This window comes from Monodelphis domestica, chromosome 1 (genome assembly GCF_027887165.1).
Source record: "Monodelphis domestica isolate mMonDom1 chromosome 1, mMonDom1.pri, whole genome shotgun sequence".
Classification (NCBI taxonomy): Eukaryota; Metazoa; Chordata; class Mammalia; order Didelphimorphia; family Didelphidae; genus Monodelphis; species Monodelphis domestica.
Window position 1 is genome coordinate 361519994 of NC_077227.1, and position 19430 is coordinate 361539423.

Below are 19430 nucleotides of genomic sequence, written 5' to 3' on the forward strand. Positions count from 1 at the left end.
GTTTCTATTATTTAATGAGAGAAAAACAATAAAGTGGTTTCCAAAGTGGAAAGTGAACATGTAGGGAAATCTAAGTCACAAAAATAAAACAATTCAAATCCAGCAACCTTACTAAGAATTCCTTTTATACTTCTATTAGGTTACAGGGACAGTCCATGAGTTCATGGAGCTAGACTAGAAAGAATAAGGGCAACTTTCTTAAGGTGCAAACAAATGTGCTTTATGAAAGGGAAGTTCTTGAAAACACACACACACACACACACACACAAAGACACTTGCATGTGCACTCATGCACATACCACTGGTGCGTGACTTTAGCTTAACAAATCAATTCTGGACCTAAAGATTTTGCAAAGAATTTTTTATTAGTCCAGGCTTATAACATAAATATAAATTAAATAAATAAGTAAATAAATATATTCTATTTTAAAAAACATTCATTATACTCAAAAATAGCATGTTAACAGATAAGATCTATATCTAAGTGTTAGAAACATTGATGACATGATTGGGCTCTATAAATTAAATAAATAAGTAAATAAATATATTCTATTTTAAAAAACATTCATTATACTCAAAAATAGCATGTTAACAGATAAGATCTATATCTAAGTGTTAGAAACATTGATGACATGATTGGGCTCTTCCTTGAAGAACCAAGCAGAGTTTTCTCACTGGTTTATTTGTGCATTTTCACATAAGAAATAACCTCTGGTACCCTAACAAATAGTTCCACATGGGAAGATAGATGTCTGGTTCTCAATACTTTATTTTCTCCACTTCAGTTCAGCATTATTTTTTTTTTTGCTATATTTGACTGAAAAACAAACTGGCTTTTATGTCCATTTGGAATATTCTCTTGTTGTTCAGAATCTCTTTTGAATTTTTCTAAAGGTGGGCCTAAGGATGACGTAAACATGTTTATTTTCTTTATCTTTGGTCCAATTGGAAGTCAGTAGCCTCTAGCTTGCTAAATCTAATGTCTAGTAATCATTGCCTTGGTCTTGATTAGCAAGAGACTATCAATAATCACAGCATCTCCTCTCCCATTTGAATCAAAATAATTTTTAAAGGCAATGTAAGGATATTTTCTCTAGGACTTTTGCAATCTTATATCCTCCCTGTGTTTAAGTTCTTTCTGTTAGATGGGAATCAAGACTTCATGGAAAATTAGAAACTTAATTTCTGCCCTGATAGTATTTCTTGTAAATAAATATCCATTTGAGCACCATAAGGTTATTCTTGGACATATTGGGCCATGCTGAATTTCAGTGTCAACCTTCTTTGAAAAAGCTCCTATGAAGAATAAAATCTGGTATCAAGAAATAGGATTGAGTAGAGGAAACAGATCACCTTCTCTAAGGTCTCCTTATATACATTGTCTTTGCATCTAGTTAATAACATTTAAATCTTTCCATCTCTCACAGATGTACTATTCCATTTGCCATTTTTGTGTGTGGCAAAGTCCAGAACATTAGGTTCTTACTAATTATCATAAAACTGATACATTTTAAAAAGTTTCAATACAAATAGAATCTGTCATAAATAAATAACACTCCAATTCACATTTTGCATAAAAGGATACACTCTTTGTGAATGTCATATACAGATATGAAAAATACACAAATACTTGGGCATTCCACAAAGGTTAAATACCCAGTTCAATTACTTCCTGGGCATGGTATCATCATCAGTATAGATAATCCCTCCACTTATTCAGATGACAATTATTCCATGCCTTAATCGCAGGCATTTATGAGCTACTGATCATCTTGGTTGATCTTCACACTGGCGATGAGTTTCTCTGAACATAGTAAAACTGGCTCTTGGATTGACAAACACTCATAAATTTAAAGTTAAATAAAATCAATAAGTTGATAAATATATAAAATTGTTTTAAATACAAAGGTTAGTGCCAAACAAATAGGCTATACAAGATATCAAGGGCCACACATGGAATCCCTGAGGCTGAGGAGGCAGGGGCAGACAACTCTCTTGGGTTTGAGAGTCCTGAGCTTCATTCAGTACATTGTTGGCACTAAGTCTGGTACCACTAGGGTGAGCTCCTTATAGTTGAGGGGAGCTATTACCAGGCTGCCAAAGAAGGGGTTAACCAACCCTAGTCAGTAATAGAGCAGATCAAAGCCCATAGTAGTGGAATCAGGGCCTGGAGTACCTACTGCCTTTCCAGCCTGAGGAAAGATGAGGAGACCCAATCTCAAATAAATAAACGGATGAAGAAAAGCATAAATAAATAAATAATATCAAGCTAAACACTGATTTTTTTTAGTTTAAATTAACTGGTTGTTTGGTTCATTGGGCACTAAAATATAAAAAAATAAAAAGTAAGACAGCTTCATAATCCATAAAAAATAAAAGTAAAAACTGACAGAGGACATTCACATTTCATTCCACTTGATCTTTTCCCTCCCATGTTTGCTTTGTCTCTTCTTCTCTTCATCCAGTGTTGCATCATGGGAATTTAACCTATAGAGAAAGGTCAAAAATATAGATTGCACTGCCATTTTTTGCATTACTCTTTTAGTATTGCATTAATCTTTTCAAACAAAGCAACTTCCCAGAGTTCTAGAACCTCAAGCAATTCTTACTTAGGAACCCAATATCAGATTTTCTTTAAATGTCCTAGAATTTGTGCTTACGGGTTAAGATTATGATATCCAGAGCCACCTCTCTGATTTGGCAAACTGGGGTAATCACCCTGAAGTCCTACACTTTGAGGGGCCTTTGAAAAGCTTTTTAGTCCAAGCAGGAGAAATCAATGGACATAGAAGGAGGTGGCATCACCAGATTGTGTTTAACAATAAAAAAAATCAACCTTGAATATTCATAACACACACATCTGTGCTTGGGCTCAGCAGTTCTGAGCAGTTCTGTGTTCATAGTGGGCTATCAAGTCCATTAAGTATCTACACTTAAGTCTGGCACCCATCTGTCGAGTTCCCTAGGACCTTGAGGAAATGCTAACCAACCCAGGGGGCAAAACTCACAGGTGAATAGGACTGACCTGTGAGTGTCTACTACATTTCTAGGTTGGGCAAGATAGGGCCACTCAGTCTCCAAAACAAAACAAAAACAATTAAGTTAAAATTAAAAAATAAATTTACTCAGTCCAAAGGAAGGCTGTGGAAACCTCACTGCCTGCTAAAAATGCCCCTCTCTTTCCCTTCCACTCATCACTTAGGCTGGGTATTGCTCTTTGATCACATACCTTCCTCCCTTTTCTTCCAACGTCACCCTTGTCTTCACTTATATCCAGACCCTGAGTGACTGAGTGTGATTTTTTCCCAGCATCTTCCATCACTCCCTAGGATGCTCCATAGAAGTAGTTAAACGCAGAGAGAGAGCCTAGCATGGAACTTGTACTTCTCTCCCTATACCCTTCCCTCCCCCTGCCCCATCTTTCTTTTCCTCCAAGCTTATTCCTTTATCTTTCTCCCTTTGCACTCTTCCCAAATCCCTTTCTCTTCTCTCTCCTATTCCTCTATTCTCTACCCACGTCTCTACTTCCCTGCATTTTTCTCTTGTTGCTATTATTGTGACTTTAGTAGAGAAGTGAACAGAACACGTGACTATGTTACACACTACTCACAGGACACGGAAGCCGATTTGCTCCAGAATGAATTATAGTAGCGATCCTTGGCCCGCACCGAGATTGTCTTCCCTTTGGGGCATTCGGCAGAGGTTGCTTCTGTGATGAAGCTATTCTGGATGAAACAAAGAAGAACAACCTGTTGGTTTTCTGTCAGCCACTCAGGATTTAGCCAGGGTAAGAAAGGAGGCATCATTCCTTAAAGCTCGGTCATCTTTGTCATAAACTACGACTGCAAATACGTTCTGATGTCAAATGGAAATGTTTGACCACCAAGCAAGGGAGATATGGCCAACTGTGGGGAGAGGGTGCCACCTGCTGGTATTATACGATAATCCTGCTTTGGGGTCATGGATTGGAGAAACAAATGATTGTGTGTGTCCTGGAACACTTTGAGTGTCCGTAACTCTTGGGGAACTATCTATCTGAGTTCCTGAGCCTGCAGGTCAGATTATGTCCCCAAACCAGATGGGTGATTGCGACAGAGACAGCACACACACACATAAACACGTCCATCTTTCTATTTTTCCTTTGGATTTTCAGAGATTCTCTTTTTAAAGACTGTACACTTGTCAAGACTAAATACTTGTTGGGAAAAGCCCATTATTGCATAACCATCACCACTCAAATTCTTACTGTAAAAAAGGCAAATACATCAATAAATACATATCAAATGGCTACTATTTGCCAAGCTCTGTGCTAGCCAATGCCTTCATCTATCCAAGCTAGGAGATTCCATTGAATGAAATCAAGCCATAGGACAAGCAGGAGATTGCCCATGTTATATCTGAGTTATAGCACACATTAGCCAAATTAGAGGGAAAAGACATTCAGTAGAGGCAATAGGATCATATTGGAACTTAAATTTCCTCTGCTACATCAATGGTAAATGCGGCATTTAATTATGAAACAAATCCACACTGAAGTAGCAGTGTGGTATAGCGATGATTGCTGGATTTGGAGTCTAAAGACCATGGTTCCCATGTGAGCGCTGCCTCCTACAACTTGTATGACATGGGCAAGTCACTTCACCAGCTGGGGGTCCCTGATTTGTCTCATATGTAAAATGAGGGGTCCCATTAGATGACCCCAAAGGTTCCTTCTAGTTCTAACATCCTGGCTTTATAATGTATGAATTCCTAACATTTCTCTAGGTGTGAAAAGTATGGAATTGATCACAGATCTGGAAAATCATTTCTTTTTCTCTGAAATGATAGTTCAAATAACTTGGGTTGGTTGAGTCAATAGTTACCCCCCCACACACTTTTCCACTAAAGTTAGGTGAAGTTACTTGTCACAATCAGTCAATAAGCATTTTTTAAAAATAACATTTTATTACAAGTAAAAATAATTTTTAATTTGTTTTTTTTTTAAATTTTGAGTTCCAACTTCTCTCCATCCTTCCTCCCTCTTTCCTTTCCCTCCCCCTTCCTGAGATGACAGATATTCTGATATAGATTTTACATGTGCAATCATGTAAAACATTTTTCCATGTTAATCTCAATCAGCATTTTAAAAGCATCTACTACAAGCTGGTCACTGTGCTGCATGCTGGTCACAGCTACCTGTCCTATTGACTGTTGGTGAGCTATTCATAGTAAGTGGACAGACTGATAGGGGAAATTGTTAAGTTCTTTCCTTATTTCATAGCCACAGTCAGTGCCAAATTGCTAAACTCATCTATGCTCCACAAAATGGCATTTCATACAAAAACCATAGCAGTACATAACAAGGAGAAAACTAACTTACCTTCTTGTTTTTGCCATGAACTTGAACTTTGAAATTCAATGGGAAATAAGAATGGGGTGTGCTCCAGGTCTCAGGATAGTCCCAGCTTACTTTGACAGTCTTAGTATTTAAGGGTGTGATGTGGAGCTTCCTGGGCGGGTCTGGTTTGACTATGGAAAAAGAAAGAGCATTAATTTTCCTGAGGCAAATCAGGGTTCTCTGAAGCTCTCTTGACAAATTAATAGCTCAAGGAACAAACATGAAGCAGTAGGATTCAGGTCTATTTGGTCCAGGTCATGCTCCTCTTCTGCTAAAACATCTACAGTGGCTCCCTATTGCTTACCAAGTAAATTTCAAATTCCTTTGCCAAGTATTCAAGGCTCTTGGCCATTCTAACTTTCTAGTTTTATTTCATATTATACTTTTTTTTGGGGTCCTTGTTATCTCTAGCACTTAGCATAGCACCTAGAACATAGTAAGTAAATAGTAACTTCTTCCTTTGGGCATTTAAGTGGTACAGTGCCAGACCTGGCTGGGATCAGGAAGACCTGAGTCCAAATCCCTTCATGCTTATGAGCTCTGTGACCCTGGGCAAGCCACTTAATCCTGTTGCCTCAGTTTCCTCATCTGTAAACTGAGATAGAGAAGGAAATGGCAAATCCCTCCTGTATCTCTGCCAAGAAAACCCCAAATGGGATCCTGTAAGTGAAAAACAATTGACCAATAATATCTCCTCTTCCAACAAACAATATATTTTAGCTAACAACCGCCTAAACATGCCCTGTGATTTTCTACTTGTGTACTTTTTGCTTTTTCTGTCCCTTGTACTTGAACTGTTCTCCTTCCTCCTTGTTACATGTTGAAAACCTAAAGCTAGAAGGTACTTTAGAGCTCATTAAATCCAACCTCCTCATTCTGCAAATAAGGAAATTGAGGTTAAATGATTTACCCAGATTACACAGCCAGCAATCATCATCACTAACATTAATATAGCACTTAGTCTATGGGCTAAGCATTCTACAACCATTATTTCACTTGATTCTCACAACAACCTTATAAGTACTTGAGGCAGAATTTGAACCCACATTTTCCTGAATCCAAGTGCAGTATTTTAATAATTATCCCATACTGTTTATATCATATATCCAGATGATTTTCCATTCCCAACCACCAATCCCTACCTTGAAAAAACCATGGAGGCTATAAAAGAAGATATTTGGCTTCACTTCCCTTGTGAAAATGTTATACTCCAAGGGTTCTTGGGTTCAGTTATCCCTGAAACTAGTGGTTTATAAGGGACACTGAGGGCAAAGTGGATAGAGTGCTAGACCATGAGTCAGGAAGATTCATCTGCCTATGTTCAAATCAGACTTCCGACACTTACTGGCTATACGACCTTTGGCAAATCACTTAACCCTGTTTACCTTAGTTCCTCATCTGTAAAACGAGCTGGAGAAGGAAACCAGTCTAGTATCTTTGTCAAGAAAACCCCAAATGGAATGATGAAGAATTGCACACGTAAAAAATGACTCAAAAACTACAACGACAAAGTTGTATATAAAACTCAATTGAAAACGTACTGATATCTCTTATGAAGAAACTGCTGGTATATTTTTCATATTTGTGCTTCTGAATAGCATCCAGGACAACCTCAATTGGATGGCTTTCTTCAGCAGATGGGCAGGCACTGGTCTCTTGGCAATCTGCTGTATATTTTCGGTATTCCTTGTTGTCTTGTTTGACTTTTTCTTCAGCGAGCACAATGGGTCCACATGTCACCCCTCGGGGATTTGAAGACCTAAAATAAAGCAAAGATTGGTGATTTTTCTTTTCTGTTAGGTTAGGGGGATAAATTTATCTCCTAGGAAAAGACTGAGTCCATTTGTCTACTACTAGAAGAATAGGAAATAACCTTTCCAATCTTTGTCTCCACCCCTTGCTCTACTGGCTTTTGGGATTTTACAGCTGTGCCTCAGTGGCTATCTCATCCTAGAACTTCCCCCTGTATTTAAGACTTCATTGCCCTGGAATTCAGTAGCTTTCTGGCCCTGGAATATCCTTCCTCCACACTGGCCCCCTTTTCTCATTAGTAAGTTCCTTCTGGGACCCAGGCTCATGAACTTTCATTTTCCTCCTGATTCTGCTTCTGATTTTCTAGACTTTTAACAGCATGCCCCCATGGGGGTACCTCCACCCACTACCTCCCTGTGCGTGTTATCTTCCTCCATTAGAATGTAAGCTCTTTGAGGGCAGGTGTCTTTCTCCTTATATTTGTATTCATAACTTTAAACAAAGTGCCTGGCACATAATAAGCCCTTAGAAATGCTTGTTGACTTATTGCTTTGGCAATATATCAAGGAATCGATGTTCTATAACTTAGTAGATAGACCTTAGAGAGTTGCCTATGGGTCAGAGGGATTAATTGACTTGTTCTTGGTCATGTAGCTTAGTGATTTTTAGAATAGAGACTTGAACCCAGGTTTCTGACTCTTAAGTTGTTGTTGAGTCATTTTCAATTATGTTCAACTCTTTGTGACTTCATTTGGCAAAACTACTAGCCTAGTTTGCCATTACTTTCTCCAGCTCATTTTATAGTTAAGGAAGTGAGGCAGACAGGGTTAAGTGACTTGCCCAGGGTCTCATAGTAAGTGTCTGAAGCTGAATTTGAACTCATGGAAGATGAATCTTCCTAGCTCATGGTTTAGCCCTCTATCCAGTATTTTCCAATTCGAGTGGAGAGAGGGTTGGTAACAACTTAGTTGTTACCATAGCTGTCTTTAAGCTGAGTGTGCTTTTCCTTATGCCACATTGCCTTTCCCTGCAAAGGATGGCAGGGAAAAAATGTAACTGTTTAAAAATTAGAGGCAATTCTGGTAAGTCCAGGGAAAATTTCTGGTGAACTTCAAAGTTTTGGAAACCTTTAGTATGACTAGGTAGAGCAGCGAGAGACAACTCCTAGGTTCTATTTCTGACTTAGTCACTGACTCAAGCTGCAACTTTGGACAAGACAGTCTTAACTTCCATTTCTTCTTTTGCCCCTCTTCATGGTGCTGCTAGTCTGGCTGAACTAAACCTTCCTCAAGAGACCAGTTGTAAATATGTGAGTTTTTAAATGGGGTTCATGTGTGCTCAAGAAACAAGACAGTGCCTGGATTTGGAGCTAGCAGATCTAGGTTCAGATTCGGGCTCCATCACTTATCTGTTATTTGTCCATAAGAAGCATGTAACTTAGTGGATCCCAGTGTCCTTATTTATAAAGTGAGCATGTTCAACCAAAAGGAGATTAGTTTAGATTATGAGTTTCTGGAGGACATGGACTATTTTTTGCCTTTCTTCTTATCTCCAGAAGTTAGCACAGTGCCTGGCACACAATAGTTCGTAACAAATGCTTGTTGACTTGACTGAAAGGTCCCTATTGATTTTAAATCTATGATCTAATGATCTTTGAGTAGACAGAGACCTGGCTTAAGTCTTCATGCTCTTTTCCCAGTGTAAGAGCAAAATGATCAAGATTTTAGAAACCTTGTTTTCTGAATTTTCTTTTATTTCTTTTTCATTAATAGGTCATTGGATTACAAAGTTAGAGCTGGAAGAGACTCTTTAAGATTAGCTAGTCTAATGCTTCCATTTTATAGAAGAAGAAAGTGAGTCCCAGAGCAATGAAGCGCTTACCTAAGGTTCCACAAATAGAAAGGGGCAGAATTGCCATTTGAACTCAGGATCTAGCACTCCAAACCCAACATGGCAGATAAGTCACAGTTATTATTATTTTTTTTTTATTTCTTAATGAAATCATCCTGGGAAGATGCTGAAAACCATTACTTTTACTTACCCCTTGCTGCTTCTAATAGAGAATTTTAGGTCAGAACTGTTTTCTGTCAGCCAGCAACAGGTGAAAGTCCCAGCATAATTCTTGGCCTCACACTTCAGGTAACTCTTACTTTGGGATTCTGGATCTAAAGAGGACAAAAAGAAATCCAAGGCTTAAGGTGCTTTTTTGGAGAAAGAGTTTGATTTTGAGGGTCACAGATCAGCAACACACACACATTTCAAATGGCCCTAGTGCCTTTCACAGGGAAAATGGTGCCACTTCAATGGACTTTGTTGAATTGACTTTGGAAGCATTTCAAAGTTAAAGTCAACTGGAATGCTGATTCCTAGGGATGTTCCACATATACAATAATAAAAAAAAAGAAGTGTTTGCGTTTTACATTATCATTCCAGTGATCAGTGTCTTCCTTCAGCATGAGGAACTTCTTCCACCAAAGTGACCCTCTCTAATTTAGGAGATCGATCAATCAATCAATCAGCCAATAATCAGCCAGCATTTAGCAAATGCCTACCAGGTCCCAGGGACTGGACTAGACCATGAAGGTACAAAGTCAAAAGCGAATAGTCCCTATGCTCACTGAGCTTATATTCTAATGAGGGTGTGGAGGAAGAGATAATATAATATGCAGATATATAGGCAGATAAATAGCACATATAAGGCAGGTGCATGATAACCCCTATAGAAGGTAGATAGATGCTTTCCACAGGGTTACACAGCTAGGAAATAGCATAGAAAGAATTTGAATCCAATCTTGACAACAACAAATCCCCTCTATCTACTAATGTATGCTAACAAAGTATACATTATTAATATTTTATGCTTTTAATTAGTCAATTTTTGTTAGTGCTTAAGACTTCTTCGAGGCATCCAAACTACATCTGATCATCTTGAATACCATGATTAGATGAAAGTAGCCCAAAGAATACCCTCAGAAAAAATTCCAGAAAGAATTTGTGACTTTTAGGTGTTTTCAGTGAAAAGTATGATGTCAATCCACTCAACACCATAGTCTCTTCCTTTTTTGGGGAGAGCAGAGTGAGGTTGGGATATTTCCACCAAGGCTAAAAGTAGGATTTACACTATACTTCAAGGAAAAATAATTACCTTTTTGTTCCTTTAAAATATCAGTGGACCAAATCCCATATTCGGTTACTCGGATTAACAATAACTTGTGGCTCAGCACTTCTCCTCCTTTCTGACAAATGTAATTGCCAGCCTCTGTGAACTCTCTCACTTGGATAGTCAAGGTCTTTCCTGATCCTAAGATCTGATCATTCTCATTTGAGGTCCAGGTAATGGTGTTATCCTCTTCAGATGAATCACAAGTGAGTACCACTGTTTCTGCTGGAGCATCTAGATTCAAGTCTACCTCTACAACATAAACTGAAAAAAATCACAGGAAACAGTTTAGGGATCTTGAGATTTCTTTCCTGGGGTTAGAGTCTTCTGACAGTCAAAAGCTTTTCTCTGTGTCCACTTGAAATCTTTCCTGCTTGTTCAATCATTTGAGGATATAGAGAATGACTGATGTGTTATTTCTCCTAAAACCTAGTTCATATACTTAAAGAAAGAAGCCAAATACTGTCATTTCTCTATCCACAATATCTCTTGTACCCACTCTATCCTTTATATTCACACTGTACCCATTCTAATTCTATCCCTGATTACTCTTTACCTGAATTAAGTGATTGCCAGCCTCCAGATTCCAACGTATTCTTCATATCTAATTTCCCATTGTTCTTCCAGTCAGCCAGTGCCAAAACTACCAATTATTATTATTTTTTTTCCCATTCTCTTTTTCCTCTCTGCACATATCCAGTAAGTTGCCACTCAGCCTCCACAGTATTTCATCTTTCCCCTCCTCTCAACTCACATGGCTATCATTCTAGTTGAAATTTTGAGGATATAACTAAGAAGATGTAACTATAGTAAAACATATTCCCTGAAGGCAGATAAAATTTCATTTTTCTCCTTGTATTCATTTGATCATCACTTATTCAACAAATATCTGTTAACTGTTTGCTAGCTTTCAGATGTTGTGTTATTTTGGGATTCAAAGAAAAAAACCAAAATCTTCTCAAAAAGCTTGCCAGTGCCTCATACATAGTAAGCACTTAATAAATGATGGTTGTCGAATTGAATCTCACTCCTACTATCACTTTCTCATCCTATTGTTTCTCATTCCATCTAGACTGGGATAATAAATGGATTTGTTTGATATTTTCTTGGGAGAAAATTTCATAATCAAAAGAAGAATCTTTGCCCAGGGTTGTTTTCAAGTCACAAACTGTAAATGATAGTAGAATTTTGGACAGGGAACATGATAAGTCAGAGATCTATTATGTCCTAGTCCCATTACCAAATGATTTAAAAAATAATATTGATAATTTTTAGTAATATCAGAAAAATTCCCAGACTAAATATTGCCTAGTCCCACTACTTGCCAACTTCTTTGATTGATAGAGAAGACCATGATCTTCTCTAGAGATACCTTTACTCTTGAAAGTCCCTTCTTTTGATGGTGAGTTCCTGCCTGAAACATCTATTTGAGGAAATGTCTGAGCCAGCCATGCTCAATTCTAACCTAGATCCACTCTTTATTTTGATACTTAGTCCTCCTACAAATACCTGTCCACCTCCTCCCAGCTTTTTAGCTCTCTGGTGTGTAACATTGTAACATTAGAATGTTACCTCTTTGAGGGTAGGGATTACCTTTACTTTTGCTTTAATTTGTATTCCCAGAATTTATGTAGTGTCTGGCATATAGTAAGAGCTTTAAAAAATGCTCTGTCTATACATATGTCTATTCATCTCTCTCTCTCTCTCTCTCTCTCTCTCTCTCTCTCTCTCTCTCTCTCTCTCTCTCTCTGTCCCCCCCTCTCCCTCCTCCCTCTGTCTGTCTGTCTGTGTCTGTCTTTCTCTCTGTCCCCCCCCCCCTCTCTGCCTCTGTCTCTGTCTCTCTCTTTGTCTCTTTCTCCCTCTAATCCATGAAAGAAGAAAATGACTTAGTGATGGACTCCAAACTGAGATTTTACTATGTGGATGTCTTTTCTACAAACACCCAAGCCCTAGTAGGTGGAATACCTAAAAGCGAAGAAATACCCAAGCCACATCCCTAATAAATATCCACATATTCAATAGAAAATAAGAAGATAGTTACCATTTTTTTCCAGTTCCCACATGGCCATGAGAGGAGTTGCCCACAAAAGCAAAGAAAACAAAGAAATGACCAGTTGTTGATGACACATCTGTGGGTGACAGAGAGAGAGAAAGAGAGACCAAGATTGGCTATTAAGTCATCATTGGGTACCAAATGACACTTCCTCGATCATTTCCCCACCTTCCCTGTTCTTACATAAGACTAATTCTGCTATTCAAGTAGGCTATTATGATTTTTTTTTCTGTCATATGTTCCTGTTCAAGAGTATTACAAAAACTTCTCATAATAGGAATTTGAACAAAAAGAATGTGTCCAGTGCTTAGCACAGTGATTGCTTGGTACAGAGTAGACCTTTTATAAATGCTTGTTCATTAAAATTAGAGAAAGGGAGATTATAGAACTGAAATTCCTTAAATTTGCTGAAGGTAGCAATGAAAGGAATAATTTATATGGTACTTCTCTTAGAATATGAAGCAGGCATTGCAAATGTTATTATTCCTGTTTTACAGATGAGGTAACTGAGGTACTTAACATGACTTTTTTAAAAAGTAAAATAGTAAGCACCTGAGGCAAAATTTGAATCCAGAACTCAGATTCAGTATAACTTCCATATGGCATATTGCCTTGCTATAATTTTAAAGTCTTATCTAAAATTCCCATTGAATCCACAAAGACAAATTTGCATTGACTAGGGTTAATGGGGACTACATTAAAAACAGAAATACAGAATATTCAAAATCATAAAAAAAAAGCTTCCCTGAATGGAGAAATGTATTTGTAGAGTTAGAAGAGATATTAAAATTCGAATTCTTTTATTTTACAATTTACAATTTGTAAATTACAATGAAATTATTTATATAGGGTTATATAGCGAGACATGGCTAGGCAACAATTTTTCTGAAAAACATCTTGGGATTTTAATGAACTATGAACTCGATGTAAGTCAACCATATGTTAAACAATAGATAGTCAATCAATACACATTTATTATGTACCAGGCACTGCACTAAGCACTGTTCACACAAAAAGAGGCAAAAGGCAGTCCCTGCCTCAAGGAACTCACAATCTAATGGAGGTGACAATGTGCAAACAAATATGTACAAACAAGCTATATACCATCCAACCAGGAAATAATTAAGAGAGGGAAGCTATTAAAATTAAGAGGGGTTGGGAAAGACTTCCTGTAGAAGATGAAATTTTGTTGGGATTTAAAGGAAGCCAGGGAAGGCAGTATCTAGAGATGAGAAAGTAAAGCATTCCAGGAATGGGGGGACCCCCAGGCGAAATGCCCAGAATTGATAGCTGGAGTATCTTGTTGGTAGAATAGCAAGGGGACTAGGGTCACTAAACTGAAGAGTGGGGAGTAAGGTGTAAGAAGACTGGCAAGGCAGGAGGTGATGAGGTGATGAACTAATGAGGGAGGCATATCATATGGAGTACTGTGTTCAGTTCTGCTGACATGAGGAAAGTGGAAGGGAGGACAACCAGCAGAGAGAAGGACCTCAAGTTCATGCCAGAAGAGGATGAGTTGAAAGAACTAGGGATTTTTAGGCTAGAGAAGATTTCTAAGTATTTGAATGGCTGTTTTGTTTGGCCTCAGAGGACAAAGTTAATTGCATTTGAAATACTCTAGCTCTTCTTTCACTTTTCTAGCTGTTATTCATTACTTGGGCTCAATAATGTTAATAACAGAAACAAAAAGAACAACAAAATTGTGTTGGTAAGATGGGCATTCCATATATGAAATGCTTTGCCAACTTCATTAGTATGCTTTCTTCCTGAGGAAGAATTGATGAATAATTTTGATTAAATTAAATTTAAAAGTTTTTATACAAACAAAACCAATGCAACCAAGATCAGAAGGGAAGCAACAAGCTGGGAACATTTTTATAACAAATTTCTTTGATAAAGTAGAATGGAAGAAAAGTAATTCTATTTAAATAACAGTAAAAAAATTCTTCCAAAAGAGTACCTGAATTCCTTATATTTTTATCATTATTAGCTTTTCAATCAATTGGTTCAAAATAAGTGAACCAACAGATGGGATTTGACTATCTTCTTGTTTGTATAAAGTTTATGATAGTAGTATAATAAGTTTTCACCAGAACAAGTATAATGTGACAAATGTAAAACATTTTAGGTAAATGTGTGGCTTTCTCCTTTTAGATTTCCATGAATTTAATCATCTTTGAAAAAATAATTTAATATCATTAAAATTTTTCCTTATACCCAAAGAGAAGTTGGTTAGATCATTTAATTTCACAGTCCAGGCAGTCAGAAACCTTGGCTCAGTGAAGACCTAAATTCACTTGTGATTTAGATACATGGCTTCTTTGATTTGTAAAATAAAATATAAAATGGAAAAACCTTTAAAAGGTTACCAAAAGACCCCATAAGCTTATTAAAATAGAATGAAAAGACCTTGAGTGGGAGGGAGAGTATCATATTGTTCTTACATTAGTGCTGTTAATAGCAAAAGCCTCAGGATTTAAATTAATTAAAATGTTAGAAATATAGAGCACAGTGAAGGCAAAATATAGTATAAAGTAGATCTGTTTTAGCTTGAGTTAAGAGAAAGTAGAAAATGAGATTTAGAAGACATGGAAGATGAGATTTGCAATTAAACAACCAAAGTCCTATTCATGCAGTCTTAAGCAAAGAAAAAATGATTTCAATAGACCCTCTTCCTTTGCCCTTGAATGTAAAAAACCCTCTACACAACAATATAAAATGCACATCTCTCTCTCTATGTACACATTTAATCTCTCTCCATATGTATATGTAGCATAATAACAGCAATGAAGAAAAGTCAGCTCAGGATTTTTAGGTTATATTAGGGACACTCACCTTGCTGGCTCTGTTGGTCTTGAAGGTGCTGAGGCTTCAGTTGCAGCTATAACTCCAGTACTGGCTTCCATCGTATTTAAACCCAGCCACTTTCTATGAAACTAAGCTTTCAAATGGCAACACCCCCCAAATACTCGAGAACCTTGGGGAATTCAAGCAGTTCCTTTTTTTGTGTGTATCAATAATGCAAACAGAAAGCTGGCCTCAAAATCCCAGGTAGCCAACTAAGAGGAAACTACTCTCTGACCTTTGGGTGTAGGAAAAGGAAGGGAGAAGATATGACTTTGGTGATTTATACTGATACAATATTCATGTTATAAAGCTTAGAGACAGAGCTAGGGAATACACAGACCACTGAGAAGATCAGAGAGGTGGAAGCAGGGTACCTTTAGATTATATTACTTGGTAATAGAAAAGTAACTGTCCTCTTTGCACTTTAATTTCCTCTGCTGGATAATGAGGGGTGTGCCTAGCTCAAGGGTTGTCAATCTAGGGTCCACAGATGCCCTAAGGGTCTGTGGATAGCCTGTGAACTTGGAAGGGAACAAATTTACATCTTCATTTTCATGAAGTTTTTTTTTTTTTTAACTCTTGCCTTCTGTCTTAGAAGCAATTCTGTGAATTAATTCCAAGGCAGAAGAGTGGTAAGGGCTAGGCAATGGGAGTTGAATGACTTGCCCAGGGTCACACAGCTGGGAAGTGTCTGAGGTCATATTTGAACCCAGGACCTCCCATCTCTGGACCTAGCTCTCAATCCACTGAGCCACCCAGCTGCCCCCCCCCCATTTTCATGAATTTCTAATGGAAATTCAATTATGACCATAAGCAATACAAATTATTCTGAGAAGGGGTTCATAGGCTTCACCAGACTACCAAAATGATCTATAACACACAAAAAGTTAAAGACCTCTAGCCTAGAATAATCTCTAAAGTCTCTTCAGCTTTAAGTCTGTGAGTTTAATTAACTCTTTGATGGCTAACTCTTATGTGTTTTTTTTCATGGGAGGGAGGGAGAAGGAAGAAGTTTGAAATACTGATGTGAATTCCTTTCCCCCCAAGACTACATACTACAGATTCCCGCCTTCCTCTAGTCATTTACTTTCCAGTTGTCACCAAACTCACATTCAAACTTTTAGGTTCCTGGTTTCTGCCCCCATCCTCTCTGTTGCCATGTAGAGGTTGTCGAGACTCAGAATTATGCCATTCAGGTATCGACATCTATGTCATGACCATCGTAACTCAGAAAATGCTTAAATCATTCTGGTGACCTGCATTGATTGCCATGACCTATAGTGAAATAGTTCACTGACTAGAACCCAATATAAAATGGACACAAAGGAGGGCCTGTCTTCTTTACTCTCTACCCAGTACTTAGCACCTGCATTGCACACAGCGAACTACTCTTCCATGCTTTGGTCTCCCTTTCACATATTCTTCTTCACCCAATGACTGTTCTATGATCAAACTGCATTTGGGGTGCCATCTCTCTGTCTCTTTCTCTCTCCCTCTCTCTGTCTCTGTCTCTCTCTGTCTCTCTGTCTCTTTCTCTCTCTCTCCCTTTCTCTGTCTCTCTGTCTCTCTCTCTCTCTGTCTCTCTCTCTGTCTCTGTCACTTTCTATGTCTCTCTTTTTTTCTCTTTCACTTTGCCATATGTATTATAGGCAATAAATTGCTATTCTTTACATTTTAAAACTGGGTTCAAGGGAATGATGAATGATCTGGTCTAACTGTAGGGAAACTGTCTTCACACAGCCCTGCCTTCTGGGATTCTCAGCTGATCTATCAAAAGCCCTTTTTAATATCTTCCTTACTTTAAACTTATCCTATCACAGATTAGATGCTCTTTGAGGCTGTTAAAGATCTGAAATTCAATGATTCTGTGACTGACCTCTTTAAATGGTTCAGCACATGCATACATTTACACAAATACATAGGCATGCATATGGACAGAACTCTAAAAATAATAACTCACATTTATAGAGTGCTTTAAGGTTTTAAAAGTGCTCTACCTACTTTATACAACTACAAAACAACATGGTACAGTGGATAGAAATTTGTCCTGGAGGCAGAAATTGTTGTTCAGTCATATCCTCTCTTTGTGACTCCATCTGTTTTTTGTTGTTGTTTGTTTGTTTGTTTTTTGCAAAGATACCAAAGTGGGATACTAGAGTGGTTTGCCATTTCCTTCACCAGGTCATTTTACAGATGAGGAAACTGAGGCATACAGGGTTAAGTGACTTGTCCAAGGTCCCACAGCTAGTAAGTGTCTGAGACCAGATTTGAACTCAGACAGAGGTGTCTTTCTGACTCCAGGTCCAGTACTTTATCTACTGTACCACCTACCTGCCCCCAGGGAACCAGAAGTCCTACCTCTTTTACATATTCATGGTGTGATTTAGGGCATTTAATTTAACTTATAATGTCCTAGGTCAGAGGTATCAATCATATAGGACCAAGGACTTCCAGGATTCTCCCTGAGTATGGTTGGAACCAGATTAAAATATAATTGGAAAATATCTAACAAAAGAAATACAAGAATGTAATATTACATAAAATACTCAGGTATATCACGTATGTAACATTACATTTTAAAACGAATCCACTTGGGGCCTGTATGGATCCTTATATATCAAGTAGTGCCCTGACCCTCCTTTTCTAATTGAATTGGAAGTTAGTCAGCTCTCTAAGACCACACACAAACTGTAGAGAAGGTATCAACCTTCATTGGTAGAGGGAGTTTCTTTACCAGGAACTTCCCTATACTTGTGAAAATCACAGGTCCAGCCCTCATCTCGTTTCCTATCTCATATATGTGCAGATCCAGTTTTTGGGACAGCTAGGATTCTACATCTGCATGCTGTGTGTGCGTATAAACATGGACAAACGGCTCTACACACATATGTGTTCACACACAGGTACCTGCAGATCCAATGCTAAGCTCCAGTCTTGCAGTGCTTTTACTAGTAGCTCAGACTACCCCCATAAAAAGGGAGAAACTGTAAGTTAGCAGCAACAAATACACTGAACTTTATACCTAGACCCACACACCCAGCACCACACTCTTAGAGCTGCCAGGGAGTTCAGAGTTCATGAGGAGAGGGACGTTCAGAGATGTCACTTGACTTGTTCAAAGAAAGTCACACAGGAGGTAAATGGCAGAGCCTAGATTCAGACTGAGATCTGTTGACTCTTAAATCCAGAACTGGATGAAAAATGACGAGGTTTCTCTCCGCATCTGCACGCAGCTGGGCAAACAGGAACCCTCTCCCCTCATTAGAGAGACACCCTTGAACTCAGATGCGATCCCCACATTCGAGTTCGTGGCCCAGAGGAGCCCCCATCCTCTTACCTCTCCCCCCGACCGCCAAGCCCAGCTCTGTGCCCTGAGCCCCAGTGTTCTCGGCTGGTTGGGGGCTGGAAGTTCCTGTGGCTGGGGAAAGGGGCCGGGGGAAGAGTAGCCATCCTGCTGAGAGTTTCCAGCGTTCTTTCGTCCCTTCTGATCTTGAGGTGGAGGAATCGGAAACTCAGATTAGAAAGTCAGGAGCTTCCCAGCCTCTCCAGTCCCACTTCCTCCCACGGTGACAGCAGGCTGGGAGAAGAAGGGGAAGTCCCAGCGATCTCTCTGTCTCTCTCTCTCTCTCTCTCTCTCTCTCTCTCTCTCTGCATGCGTGGGGACATCAGACCTAGCGACACAGCTGAATGTTTCGAGTAGAGTAAGTGGCTGTCCCTCTGAACACAGGCGTTGGCTCCATTCCCCAAAGTTCCGAGAGCAGCCTCTATCTGTCAGGTGCACATACCTGGCTGTTCCAGCTGGTCGGTCCCTCCCTCTGGGCGGAGAGTGCACTCACAGCTCTTAAGCTTAACTCATAGCTCTCTGAGATCCCTGAAATTCTGATACTTCAGTAAGATTTGGGCCCAAGTTTGGAAAAATGTGGAGAGTGAGGGTGAGTCTAGAGTTTCACACAGAGATATGGTAAGGGGGTATATTTTATCCTGAAATCAAGCTCTAATAGCAGTATTAGAGTAGCCTCCTCTAAACTGCTTTTCAAAAAAGGATTTTTTTTAAAGGAGAGTAAACACAAAATTTTAGCATTAACACAGCATTAGCAGAGGTAGTTAAAACTCTAACTTTTATTGCTGTTCAGTCACCTCAACACTTCTTAACCCCATTGAGCATAGCCATCCTGGGGGTTTTCTCAGCAAGGATATTGACATGGTTTACCATTTCCTTCTCCAAAGGATCCTTTTGTCAG

The 19430-nt window shown here is 38.6% G+C and overlaps 1 protein-coding gene across 1 annotated transcript; it reads right to left on the minus strand.

Annotated features, from left to right (window-relative positions):
* Positions 1-302: 302 nt before the first annotated feature.
* On the minus strand, positions 303-18982 carry IL12B (interleukin 12B). Its single transcript, XM_056811535.1, has 8 exons — positions 15178-18982; positions 12331-12418; positions 10275-10553; positions 9171-9294; positions 6919-7136; positions 5360-5508; positions 3611-3725; positions 303-2487 (listed from the first exon to the last, which is right to left on the minus strand). The coding sequence occupies exons 2-8, from the start codon at positions 12416-12418 to the stop codon at positions 2483-2485; spliced, it is 978 nt and encodes a 325-aa protein (XP_056667513.1). The 5' UTR covers positions 15178-18982; the 3' UTR covers positions 303-2482.
* Positions 18983-19430: the final 448 nt, after the last annotated feature.

Coding starts and splice junctions, on each gene's coding strand:
- IL12B (XM_056811535.1), bottom strand. CDS start 12,418: ATGTGTCATCAACAACTGGTCATTTCTTTGTTTTCTTTGCTTTTGTGG. Junction 10,554..12,330: donor GTGGGAACTGGAAAAAAATG/GTAACTATCTTC, acceptor GATTTTTTTCAG/TTTATGTTGTAGAGGTAGAC. Junction 5,509..6,918: donor TTTCTTCATAAGAGATATCA/GTACGTTTTCAA, acceptor CTTTTTCCATAG/TCAAACCAGACCCGCCCAGG.